Raw genomic sequence first — 13,536 nt, 5'->3', positions numbered from 1 at the left:
TACTCTCAGGTAAGTGTACACGAGATTGCAACCTTCAGCATGGTTAGGCTACTTAAATCAAAATGTCGTCAATGGGATTCAAGAAGACTAAGTGCAATACTACAATCTTCGCCGTTCGGTCATTCATCCCTCTTCTGCTCTGAATAATACTTTTTGTTTTGTAACATCAAGTAATGATTTAGCAACTGTCATACCATTTTGCTGCAAACTTTTAGACATTTCAAGGGCAAATAGCTGGTACAATTAAGTGTGTGGTCCCTTTCATTACTACGCCAGTCATAATGTGCAAAACTTTCAACAAAGCAAGTTAATTCTTGTGTTTTGTGGCCTTTTGTACAACTTGAAAAAACAGAAAATTGCTGTGCAGAGTTTTCAGTACCTCTTTGTTTGAAATAGAAAGGCAACAAAAATGAGGAGGAGGGAGATAAATCTATACCTCCTTTGTATATACTGTTTATGCCCTGGTATTGGGCCCTTGAAGAAACCACATTGAAACGTCTATTTACAGCAGCAGATAAGATACAAATAACAACTTTGGCAGTGTTTGTGTACATAGTGGTAAAAGAGTGGTGTTCTGGGAAAACGTGGCAAAAAAGGATTCTTACTTAGAAATAATTATTAATAATTCTTAATGTAGACAGGCTTAAATAACTTTCCTGGAAAGATCTGTATACTACTGATAGCACAATAGAGGAGTCAACATGCCACATTTCTCTGCCACAGCAGGGTTGGCAATCCTCTAGCTCTCCAGATGTTGCTGGACTCCAAGTTACACCTCGCGCCATCCCTGATGCTGGCTGGGGTTGATGGTCACAGGTTCACGTGGGGCAGTTCCAAGGCACTTGGCTCTACTCCTTTCCTCACACTACTTGAACTCCTCCTCTTCTCTCCCCAACCCTCCCCTCTTGCTCATATTATACTTTTTTTTGCTGCTGTTAGTACAATGGCAGAACTGGCGGTCTCCTTTGTTTTGAGGAAGGGGCATCAGATCAATATATTCTGGGCAATCTGGCCCCAGAGAGTATCCGCTCTGCCCCTGGCTTACTGCAGTGACTGGAATGCCTCACTCTGAGCAAGGGATGGGGCAGGTGCTCTGAAGAGCTACAGTCAGAAATCTTGCCAGGTGGTGAGAGTAGCATTGGCTGAGTCAGCAGTAAAGCAATTGTGCTAATTCAACACTCTTTATCAGAGGTGTAGCATGGGGGACTAACTGGGGTGATTGGCCCAGGTGCAAAAATTTCTAGGGGTGAACTTCTGCAGTTTTCGCCCCATGCGTCCTCTCCTGCCTGCTCACCTCACTTGAACAGCAGCTGGGAGAGGGTGGACTCTTGCATCCCTTGGCTGCACAGCATCCCCTGCCAGCAGGGGAGGTGGGCAGATGGCAAGACTTGTGTCAGTGGCAGCACCCCAACCCCAGGAGGTATGCATGCATGTCCCACCATTGCTCCATAGCTCTGGCTGGCAGCAGCTGCAGTGCCACATGGAGGCGCCGGTTAGGTGGCGCAATACTTGTCTTAGGGTGCAAAATATTTTCCTTGCCCTGGGCTCTGGCAACCCACATTATGACTCTGTCCCCTGTTTTCTGAGGCAAGTGATTCATTTCACCTCGTGAAAGGACCAGCACTGGATTGCGCACCCCAGTGTAGTTGTAGTGAACTACAGGTACCACGTAGGCATGTGTTTTGGCTCCAAGAGAACTGAATCATGTTTGCTCATGAGAGTTGTGAGGAATTAAAGAAACGTGTTTGCATCCGGATTCATTTCAGCTGAATGCGTCTGTTTCTCGCGATGCTCTTGCCCTGTTGGCTGCAAGAAAACTATAGTTTTGGCCCTATAAAGCTTCTTTAGCTTAGCACTGCAGCTTTGTAACTATATTAGCTACCGGTTTTCCTGAGCAGGTGGGGATGCTTTTGCTCTGTTGCTACTCTTGTACTGGATGATGTCATTGCATGACCTTGAATTAAGAAGCGATTTCTAAGTCAAGAGGAGAGTCCTCCAGAAAGGCTGATCCCAGATGCCAGACACTAATGAGATAATTTGGTAACATTACTTGTAGAGGTCTGCAATTAATTCTTTGGTGGCTTCACTGACTTTCTAAAGGTCCTGTCTAGCACTGCTAATCCTGTCAGTAGTCTTTTCTTCCATGGGAGTTTAGCTCAATAACCTAATTAGGCACTTCACCACAAAACCAGGGTGCAGCTCTCCCTTCCGGCTGCCAGACTTGCAGGCAGTGGCCACTGAAAAGCCACCCAAATTGGCTAATCCTGGGCGGGGAGGGGGAATGACTGAGCCAGTCTGAGGTTTATTGGATCCTGGGACAACTGCATTGCCATACATGATGGTATCAGGCCTGATTTGGACCAAAGATCAACCTGCCTCACTTCTGGCCAGACTGGCATGCTCAGCAGGGCTGTGGATGCAGAACAGAGGGGGAACTATATAGGACAAAGAGCAGAATAGCAGGGAAGTGGACAATGGAAGTGGGATGGAGGTAAGGAGAAGCTAAAAATGTGTTGTGTGAGCTGGCCACATGCAGCCTTCAGGTTGTGCTGTTTGTTTTTAAGAATGTTCTTCAGGGGGTGCCATAGTTAGAAGACACATTAAACCACAATTCCAGTGACACTTTACTGCAATTCTGTGAATCTCAGGTTTATTGACTGTTTCTCTTACTTATCCAGTGTGTGTACCACTCATCTGTTTTAAAACCTCTGAGTTTTAAAAGCAGACCATAGCTAGGTGTTTGTTGTGTCATTCCTGAATGAAAAGAAATTGCTTGGTGAACGTAGTTTTTGCACAAATTGTTGCTTCAGTACATATAAAAGTATTTTTCAGGAAAGTGCCTGGAGGATTTTTTAAAATGCGACATTTTATTTCATGTTATCTGTATCATACATCTGTATCATAGTCTTAAAGAATCTCTTTAAGACTACAATATATGAAGTTATAGTAAGAGGAAACGCTAATATAGTGTTCTCTCTGTGACTGACAACGCTGCACTTTGTTTTATTGAAAGGGCATTCTGCATTTGAATTAGCATTTTGTGGTTTCACTTAACGATGCAGGCTACATATGTCTTTAAATCTAGGACTGTACATCTGACATTTTTGCTACTTGTCACTGCCATTGGATATCTTACGCATTGGAGTTGAAACAGGTGGTAGTGTAGGTCTGCATGTCACACCAGATGAAATCACACAAACATTCTGTCTCAGTGATGGATTTGTCTGATTTGCTCCAAATAGAACTGACTTTGATCCTGTACTGTGTAATGTCTTAAATGTAAAAAAAGTAAATGCAGCCTTGATGTCATTTATCTGTTGTGTGTGTGTGATCCTTTTTTGTTGTTTTTCACTGCCCATGCAAAAATTAGTTTTGTGTCTAACAAAATTTTTGCACTGATTTTTAATATTCTGATACTGATGATATTTTCTAATGAAGAACTCCTAACTGATACCCTGTAAAATGGAGAGTACGGTAATCAATTTGTTGAACAAACCGTATTTGTTTTTCAAAGGTAAGGACATGCTTTGGGGGAAAATTGTAAAAGAGCTAATCTCAGAAAATTTACATTCTGGTAAGGAGGATAAATGAGATGAGGATAAATATTGTGCCTATGCATAAAGAAATTCAACAACAATTGTTAGAAAAGTATGTAGCAGAGTTGAGTGCATCTTGTCTTCCATAAGTCACACCTTTAGCTCAACACTTAATTAACAAGATCTCTCTTCCTTTGAAAAAGGCATGTGCTTTTCTAAAATATATATGGTCATTTATCCTGATGATTATATATGAACTCACCTTAACCTTGAATTCTGGTTAGACAAAATGTAAAATTGAATGTGAAGGTGGTTAGAGGTTGGGATGATGGTTGTCGGCTAAGTCTTTCCTTCATTTTTCTTGTTGCATTATCAAGGTGTTGCGTAAACATGACTCTCTTCTGGGCCTGGTCCTACCATTAGGCAGAGTGAGGTGACTTCCTCAGACAGCTGACTTTGGGTAACACAAAAGTGTAGCAAATGGAGATGTAATGGCTGCTGTGCCCCTTTATTTGGGTGGAATGGGCCACATTTGCTTCTCTGTCTCAAGCAGCAAAACACTCTCTTCCTAGATAATGAGCATTATAAGGGGCAGTAGCGGTGGGTGAGGTGGAGCGAGACCGCTTAGCTAACCTCCTATCATTACCATTGCTGTGGCATACTGGGAGGGGCAAAGTTGGTGATGAGGCTGGTGTGTTACAGACACCTGCAGAGCTGCTGTAGTAGTCAGTGGATTTCAAATGTTCCAGCCGCGTCATCACCTTGCCCTCCCAGTATGCCACAGGGATGGCAGCAATGGGAGGTCAGGTATGGAACCCTTCCACAATCACTACTGAAGAAGGGGAAGTACATTTCTTCTCCAGGAGAGAAATTCAGCACATATTCATCTGAGAACCACATGCATTATTATTTTATTCTATTTGAGTGTTCCATAGGGAAACAAAGCCGTCACATATGGATTGATCAGATCCATTTCTTTGGGGCTGGGGAAGCAATTTCTCTATAACAGCAGTTGTAGATGTTTTAACAGCTTTGGTTGTGGAACCTGCTTCAGAATCCAAAGCTCTTTAAAAAATAATAATAATGGCGCCTCTTTTATGTTGTTTTTAAATAACCTGACTGGAAGTGTGAGCAATTTGGAGGCTTACAGAGATGGCCATTTCTATCTGTGGGAAACCACACCTTGAATAAATCCGTCCCAGCTGCCTTTTAATTTCATCACTCCAAGGTATGTGGTGTTCAGTCACAAAACCCTGGGGCAATGGGGCAAGGCTTTAGTAAAAGCAGCAGCCATAAATAATAGTTTACATTACAGTGCCTCAGTGTCTTGGACCAGCCACTTAGGACTTACAAAACAAAGGTCCCCCCCCCCCAAAAAAAGCAATTATACCTTTCATTTTGGGACTGATTTAAGACACACAAGAAAATTCCATAAGTTATTTCTGTGGTGGTTTGGGCTATTTTCATGACAGCAGAGTGCCAGAAATCTCTAAATCTAGATCTGTCCTTGAGGTTAATGAGGTATATAGGTGTGGTTTTTACAAATAACTGTTTAATTGCATTCATAGTTAAGCCTCTTGAGGGGTGGGAGAAACTCCGACCAAATATATGCTATAGCTAGAATAACTGTATGCATTTAATTGAAATTGTTCAGCAATGAAAGAGGCTTGTGGCTGTAATCCTATTTTCATTTTCCTTGGAGCAAGCGCCACTGAACACAGTGGGACCTGTTTCTTAGTAAACATGCATAGGATTTTAATGTGCTTTCAGAAGCATTTAATGTTCTGGGCAGATGTACAACTTTCATTAGGATTAAGGGTAACAGGTGGGCCTCAGCTTTTTTTGGTCTTCCTCAAAATGTCACAAGGCAAAGACACCTCTGCGCCTGTTCCCATCAGAACACAGGAAGCTCTGTTCTACAATATCAGGTCATTGGTCCATTCAGCTCAGTATCGTCTACACAACAAGGGGGATTATTAACATGTGACCCTCCAGATATTGCTGAGCTACAAGTCCCATCAGCCTCAGCCAGCATGGCAAGCAGCCAGCGATAATGAAAGTTGTAGTTCAACAACAGCTGGTCCGTCATGGCCGGAAGTGGCTCTTCAGGGTTTCAGGAGGTGTCTTTTCCAGTCCTACCTCAAGATGCTAGTGACTGAAAATGGGACTTTTCTACATGGAAGTTGTGTGTTCTACCACTGAGCCGTAGCCCTTCTCCTTCTGCCACTGCTGTCCCTTTTCCTGAGGCATTTTTGGTTAATCACATATCTCAGGCTCATATTTGTCTATTTCCATGCTGCAAAGAGACACAGGACCACACAGAATGGGTCAATAAAACATCTGAAAATATCTTTATAGAACAAATGCACCAAAACTGTATCAGGAGGCAGCTTGAGTTAAATTTGTCCAGAATGCTGAAGTTTTCTTGAAACATGAAAACACCACACTAGGATTATTGCTTGGTACACAAATATCAAGTGTCATGACAAACTCATGTCTTTTTATATACAGTGGTACCTCAGGTTACATACGCTTCAGGTTACATACGCTTCAGGTTACAGACTCTGCTAACCCAGAAATAGTGCTTCAGGTTAAGAACTTTGCTTCAGGATGAGAACAGAAATCGTGCTCTGGCAGCGTGGCGGCAGCAGGAGGCCCCATCAGCGAAAGTGGTGCTTCAGGTTAAGAACAGTTTCAGGTTAAGTACGGACCTCCAGAACGAATTAAGTACTTAACCTGAGGTACCACTGTATAATGTATCTGTTGGTCACAATGTAAGCATACTCTGAGATTATGGTATGTTAGACATATATATATAAACCAAAGTTATTACAAAGCTGGTTTTATCAAATAAGAAACAAACCCAAGATTGTACTGCTGTCTCCCTTTTACATATAAAGTCTGTAAAGAGAAAAAGCTTTGCATGCTATTAGCTGGGGGTAGTTAATGGAGTTTATATTTTTAACCCTTCAGTAATTCTGTGGTATGTTTATCAGCAGCATGTTAAAGATTACCACATACAATGTCATCTTTTATAAGCCATTGTTTCCTCCTTTTGCTTGCAGCAGGATTTTAAATTCTCTTTTTAAACCAGAGCGGCATTACTGTGAATCATGGGTTTTGTTCCTTCTGAAGTCTGCAGTGAACCACAGAATGTGAAGTATTTACTGACTACATTATATAACTTGTCAGTCTCTTGCTGTAAGCAACTGTGCTTGGATAGCTTCATGGGCATTTGGGGGGAAAGGAGGAAAAAAACCCAGGCAGCTCAAAGCAGCTAATCATAACATCCCCCTTTCTCTTAAAATGAGATCATTATCTTTAATAAGCTGCCTATTGTAGAAAGAGAGAGCAAAGATTTCTAAACAAAGGGGAAAGATTTTCTCTTGCATTGCCTGCATGCAATTGCCATGTGGTTAACTTCCACATTCAGCACCAACATGAAGCAAAAGACAGGCACATCATTAGATATAAAAATGCTAATGCAGCATGCTTAGATGTTATCCCCTTTCACTTGGTTCTTTAGTTCTTATGACTCAGTAGTTCTAGACTAAATAGCAGCTAAGACTAGTTTCCTCATACTTAGGTCTGGTGGAGCATATAAAACAAACGGGAGGAGGGAGAAATCTATTTCTCACCTCCCCAATTGATCATTTCTTCAACCCTGACTTAAAATACATGCCTAGACACCACTAATTTCAAGAATTAGATGTAGTATGGGACCCCAATTCAGAATTCAGTCAAAGGATCATGCCATTCAAGGGGGTAAATCGAAGGCAATGCATATAAATTGTGTTTAACCTAATAAACAGCCCTGCATCAAGAGCGAGCGTGCAAGATATTAGAAAGGATAGAGGAGGGAACCCACCACAGTTCATGTAGAATGGCCATGTGCCCTATTTTAAGGAGGAAAATCCACTGTTTGAAGGATTGCCCAATCCAAGTTTAGTTTAGAAATAAAGAAGGGAGATTGGGCCATGAAGTTGCTCATCAATAGTTGGCACCTAAGCAGGTCACCTGGTCAGTCTTCCCAACTATGATGAGCTGTATTGTATTTCGAATTACAATAGAGTATTTTTTCCAAAATTTGCATCTGTCTGCATAAATTAGCATAAATGCAATTTTTATGCAGTTGCTGTTTTGTCTGTTCTCTTTCTGGGTGATGCAGTTCTTTTTTTTTTCCAGCCACGTGTAAGTTGCCATTCATTCAGACATTCTTGTCTGTCTGAATTGAGTCCCCATGTATCACAGTGTTCTATCTCCACAAAGCTTTGTGCCTGTAAGCTCGTTCACATGTTAAGATGAATACAGGCACAAGCTGCCTTTACACATCTGCAAGTGTGTGAAAGAATGTGTGCTTTTTATTTGTTCAACTCAGCTATTGTGAAAATCAGCCATTTGTTGGAATGCTGTGTCTTCCCATACTATTTCATCCTTGTTAATTCATGGGTGCATGTTCCTTCCCTACAGAGATCTACTATTCTATGAGACCTTGAGAAAATTAGCAAAACCTCTGTCTGGTTTGCCTGTCCCTTGAGACTGTTTGGCTGACTTAAAAGTAGAATGTTGTGATTTCTTTTTTCTTTTTAATTACACTATAACCTGCTTTTTCTCTGAGGAGCTCAGAGTGGCTGACATATGATTTCCAAGTGGTCTTCCATCTATTGTAGCGTGCAAGACCCACAGTTGAACTCTGTCATGTGCCTTCAGACTGTTCACTGAGCTTTACTCATTTTTGTGTGTGTGGTTTTAAGGTTATTGGTTTTAATGACTATTATGCTATAATTTATGGCATGATTTTGTTTTGCAAGCTTCCATAACAGTAGGCTGAAAAACAAGCTACACAACCAGGAATAAATAAACAAATTAATGTAGCCCACCAAAGTGCTTATTCCTTATTTATGGTGGTTGGAGATTTTCATTTTTTAATTCATTGAAAATTACATTTTCAAGTTCTGTTTGAATGCAGTAATCACGGAAGGTAATGTTGGTCAAATCTCTTCTGGAAATTATTATTATTCCTAAATTCAAGCTAGATGCTGCATAATAAGTAAAGACAGGTCCCCTGTAGAAGTATGGAGTCTATGAAGGTAGAAAACAAAGAAAAATAGAGGGACAGAGAGAAAGGGAAGGTATTGTTATCATCTACTCCATCTACTAGTGGCCTTTAATAATTGCATATCACAGCAAGCCCAACAGCGAATGGAACACAAATAAATTGTGGCAGTCTCTAAATTACAAGTTTAGTATGTATGAGACTTCAAGGGGAAATAGTTGTGGATATACTTTGTTGTTGTTGTTTTGCATCAAGCCGTATCTCACACAATCATTTATGGAGAAGTGCAAGTTTTACACATTTGCAGAAATGAGAACTGACATGAGAGAGAATAGTTATTAGTTCAGAAGAGAAGTGTTTCCTTCCCCGCCAATATACAAATCTTGAAATCATTAGGTAGCTTCTCTTCAGGCCTTGTTAAGAGAAATGGCTTTTGCCAGAAGAGCCAGAATCTCTGTTGAATAACAAGGACTCTGTGAAGAAGTAGAATTAGCAACAAATTGGTGACATTTATTAGTTACTTATAAAGTATGGTCCCTCTCCATTATAGATTCAGTTGCAAAATATTGAGCTGTTTTCCTTGTTAGTATGAAGTACTATGTGTATGTTGGCGTTTTTAGTGGCCAGGCACTTAATCCCTTAGTGCTGGTGTTCAAAATGTTTCAAAGCCTTTTCTGTACAGCTGAGCAGTAAGAAATGCCATTAGCCTTGTCTGCAGCCAAGCTGGTTCAGAACACAATTTGTTCCTGTGTACATGTGTAGCTGACCCGTGTACGTAGTATTGCTTTAGTTTCAAACGTTGTTAACAACAACTGTCGACAAAGGCTTTATTTTGTAGCTCTGGCAAGACTTGAACCTCTGTATAATACAAATGTTTTGCCATGCTATCCTGTATAAATTGGCGTGACTGTAAATTGATATTTTTCCAGGCTTCATTTGAAATGGCTCAATAATTCATATGCTTTACTTTCCGTCTTGGTGCTTGTTCCTCACCCACTTACTGAAATGTGTGCAGTAAGAAAATCCATATTTGAATGTGCATTTGATCTTTGCAAAATTAAAACTGCAAGATGGATATTTAGAAAGGGGAAATTAGAGGGTTGAGTTGGCCTTAGAACAATTGTTAGTATGGGAACATACTTCTTGGCTGTGTGCACATTCCCACTCACTCTGTGTCCAGCAAATTTGAACCACTGGTGTACACACATTGGCCACAATCCATATGTATCTTGTCACTTCTTATGAAATACTGCATTTTGATGCATTCCCCCCCCCCAAACCGCTTTGAAGCAAATGGAGAAAAAGAACAACCAAGCTGCATTTTAAGACATTTAATATGTACACAACCATACATACTCTGATCCTACACATGTTTGCTTCAGAAGTAAGTTCCACGGTGTTCAGTAGGCTCTACTCCAAAGCATGTATAGATTGCAGCCTAAGCCTCTGTGACACAGGCAGGAATGATCAAGTGATCAGCTGACTTTAAGGATTAAATGACCCCATCGGCTGACCTGCAGTGATCTCAAGTGTGTAGGCTTTGAATGAAGGGCCTGGGTGCAGGTAGGTAATTTTAGATTCCAGATAATGATCGTAGGCTCCTCCACTTTAGTCATGTATTTCTTCAAGCACACATTTAACATTTTTATCCTTGTCATTCAACTGCTTTTTTTTTTAAACTACTGATAGACTCTAACAGTTAAGAGGGAAAAATGAGCAGCCTGATAATAAGTGTGTGTGTGTGTGTGTGTGTGTGTGTGTGTGTGTGTGTGTGTTTCACATAACATTAAGCCAAATTATGGTTTTGTGCAAAACTTCAGTCTTCTGGGAAAGTTCTACACTGGTGGGGTGATTTTGGCAGTGACCAGTGGGTGGCAGTTTAGCCAGCCCCGTTCACACACACCTGCTCATTTCAAGATTGGATTCCCTGCCAGAACTACCGGTAGATATGGAAGAGGATCAACAACACTGATAATTAGATCCGGTCTCCTATTTTGCCCCTTTCTTCCTATATTGATCTGACAGCATTATGAAACCTCCCTGGATAATGCTTGTCTGTGATCCCATTCTGCATTGTTATTTAATCAGTGGTTCTAGGTTTAAGATGGACTTGGCCATTAACTAATATTAGATCTGGCAGGCATATCAGATTTCAGCTATTTCTTTCCTGGAAAACCTTGGCATCCTTCCCCGATGTTTCTGCTCCAGTCTGTTTTCTAAATCTCATTAATATATTTTTAAATTCTAGGAGAAAACAAGGTAACTGTAAAACTTAAGCTCTTTCAGCTGTGTGAGTTGCCCAAAGGTGAATTCTGTGTTCTTTTGGTAAATGGCTTAGATGGCTTCAAGAAGAAACAGACAAATTCATGATGGATACATCTACAAATGGGTATTTTAATTATTAAATAAAAATCAGCACTGCAACATGCGTTCCATTTAATTAGTTAGATAAGTTAATTAAAAACCTTTCTGATTGATTAAAATGGAGCACAAATTAATCACCTAATTGTTCGGGGTGGTAAAACAAAAATGGGATTCAATAGGGTCTCTCCAAACTATGTGAATGGGCATTAAAATGGTAACTGATTCAGTAGGACAAGCAAATGTAAAGTGATGCACATTGGGACAAAGAATCCTATATATTCTTTGTATAATTCACATATGCACTCAAGGGGTCTGAACTAGTGGTGACTGACCAGAAAAGTGAGATTGAGGTTGTTAGTAGATAGCTCAATGAAAATGTTGACTCAATATGCAGCTGCTTTGGAAAAGGCAAATTCCATGTTAAGGATCATTAAGACAGCTGTTGAAAATAAAACTGCCAATTCATAATGCCAGTATACAGATCTCTGGTTTATCACAAATTACCAAAGGATAAGACTAACAGTGGCTACAAGCCACAACGGCTATAATCTCCCTCCACTGTCAGAGGCGGCTTGTCTCTAAATATCAATTGCTGTGAATCACCGGTGAGGAAAGTGCTGTTGCGCTCTTTTTCAAAATCTTTGAGGTTCTCCCTTTGTTGAATGTGCTTCTGCTAGATGCCTATTATATTCAATGCGTGTCAAGTGCTTTCTTGAACGTTCAGAAGAGCCTGCATAAGTTGAGGCATCCGCTGGGATCCAAAGAAATGCACAACTACTTCTGTGTGTCCAAGGAAACTTTGAGCTTGTGTTTCTTGAACACTAGATCTCCATGGCACATGGTGAATCGTCATCAGAAGCACTTTGCCTCTGAATACAAGTTGCTTGGGAAGTACAAGTGGAGAGAGAGTTGCTGCTTGTGGGCTTCCCATAGGCATCTTCTTGCCTGCTGTGAGAGCAGGAAGCTGTGGACCAGATGTGGACAAGTGCCTATGAAAACCGCAGGTACTGTTTTAGAAGAGCCATTCCCTGCTTTTTCACATAGACAAATTTAATGTCTCTTCTCAGATTTAATGCCTGCTGTCACGTGTACACACTTTAAAAAACAACAACAAATAAAACAGCAAAACTTTTTAATTCAGCTTGGAAATCTGTATAAATTTGCAGGTGACCATTAACTATTTAATTTAAATGGTTGCCATTAATCAGCTCAATTTTCTATAACTGGCTGGCCGCACTGCTAAAATGTTAGCAATATCATTCTGATTACCTATGTTGGTTAGAAAATTACAGGGAAGCCCTGCTTCCGAGCCTCTCACAGTGACATCTGGTTAGCCACTTCTGGAAGGAGAATACTGAATTAGATAGATCTTAGTTTAATTTCACAAAGCAGCTTTTAACGTTCTTAAGACTGTGATCCCAAGCACACCTCATCAGAAATTTGTTTCACTGAAAAATATTGAACATGGAAATAAAGATGTTTGGGGTCAGGATGTAAACATGATCTTGCCAGTGTAGTTGTGGAATACGATGGATGTTATTCTTTTAATATTCAGTGATGTAAACCTACAAAATTATGCATGTTGTTCAGAGGCAGAATAACTCCTGTGCCCTCTTGCTGCAGGCTCTGAGGAATGTCACTTGCAGAACATTCCTTTCCTGGGCAGCCAAGTTTGGAAGCTAGTTTATTCCTGGCTGCAAAACTGTGCGGGTGTCTGAATGGGGAGACATGATAGCAAGAGAACTTTGATTTCCATCTCTGCCCACAGAGCAAGGATCAATGAAAGCTTCTCCTTTCATCTTGCAGAGACAGGTAAAAAAAAAAAAAGCAGCAGCTGTGTGGGGCTCTCCAAAGGAGAGAAATGAGGGGGGTGGAGTGACAAGAAGTGGGGGAGAGGAGAGAAAGGGAGTATATCTGAGTGCTTGTGATTGGTAAGCTTTGCAAAAGCATCTGCCAGCAGGACTTCAGTGGAATGTGAAACCAAATCATTTACAAGTTAAAGATAGACACAGAGTACACAGCATCTTGGGTAGGGGTTTAAATTCAGTCTCTCACAATTCCTTGCTCTGGAGCTTTTCTTCTTGCCTCCTCCGGGACTTTGTTTGTATTTCCTCCAGACAATAAAAGGACTTTTAGTGTACTGGAATTGTTAAGGAGGGTGGGTGAGAAGATCATGGTTCATACTGCTGGGTAAGTAGCAAGCTTGATTGGAGCTCCTTCTTGCTTTTAACTATACATGCTCACTTTCCTCTTATCTAAGTGTTAGACGCAGGCATGCTTATAGGCAACGCTGCTTGTTTGCCCTTTATGAGTGGCTTGGAATGCATGCCTCGGTGAGCTGGCATTATACAACTTTACTTGCTGCGGCACGTTTCAGATCTCTTCTTATTTCAGTATCCTGACACAACGGTTTAAAAGTGGTGTTTCATTCCTGCTAGATTTATTTTTTCCCTACCCAATATGCTGGATCTGTTTCACTTGCAAAATTCAAGTGAGTAGTGGAAAGAAATTCTGTAGCAACAAACCTAAAGTCAAGTGGGGTTTTTTTAAAAAAAATATTTTATTGTTAGTAGCAGGCCA

At 40.8% G+C, this 13,536-nt stretch overlaps 1 protein-coding gene across 23 annotated transcripts in view; it reads left to right on the top strand.

Annotated features, from left to right (window-relative positions):
- Positions 1-13,536, top strand: part of DTNA (dystrobrevin alpha) — a 186,259-nt gene that overhangs the window by 23,489 nt on the left and 149,234 nt on the right. For 2 of the 23 annotated variants that reach the window (XM_077933054.1, XM_077933058.1), the window contains exon 1: positions 12,955-13,146. The exons of 19 other annotated variants lie outside the window; for them this stretch is intronic. In XM_077933054.1, coding sequence (XP_077789180.1) covers positions 13,130-13,146 — 17 coding nt within the window. In that variant the 5' untranslated portion in view covers positions 12,955-13,129. Of the gene's footprint in view, positions 1-12,619; positions 12,769-12,954; positions 13,147-13,339; positions 13,448-13,536 lie in introns of those variants that run through there. 2 more of the 23 variants (XM_077933056.1, XM_077933059.1) reach the window with 2 other exon arrangements.

Source organism: Podarcis muralis, chromosome 8, assembly GCF_964188315.1.
Source record: "Podarcis muralis chromosome 8, rPodMur119.hap1.1, whole genome shotgun sequence".
Lineage (NCBI taxonomy): Eukaryota > Metazoa > Chordata > Lepidosauria > Squamata > Lacertidae > Podarcis > Podarcis muralis.
Note: the sequence above shows the minus strand (reverse complement) of the source record. Positions and strands in the feature narration are given on the sequence as shown.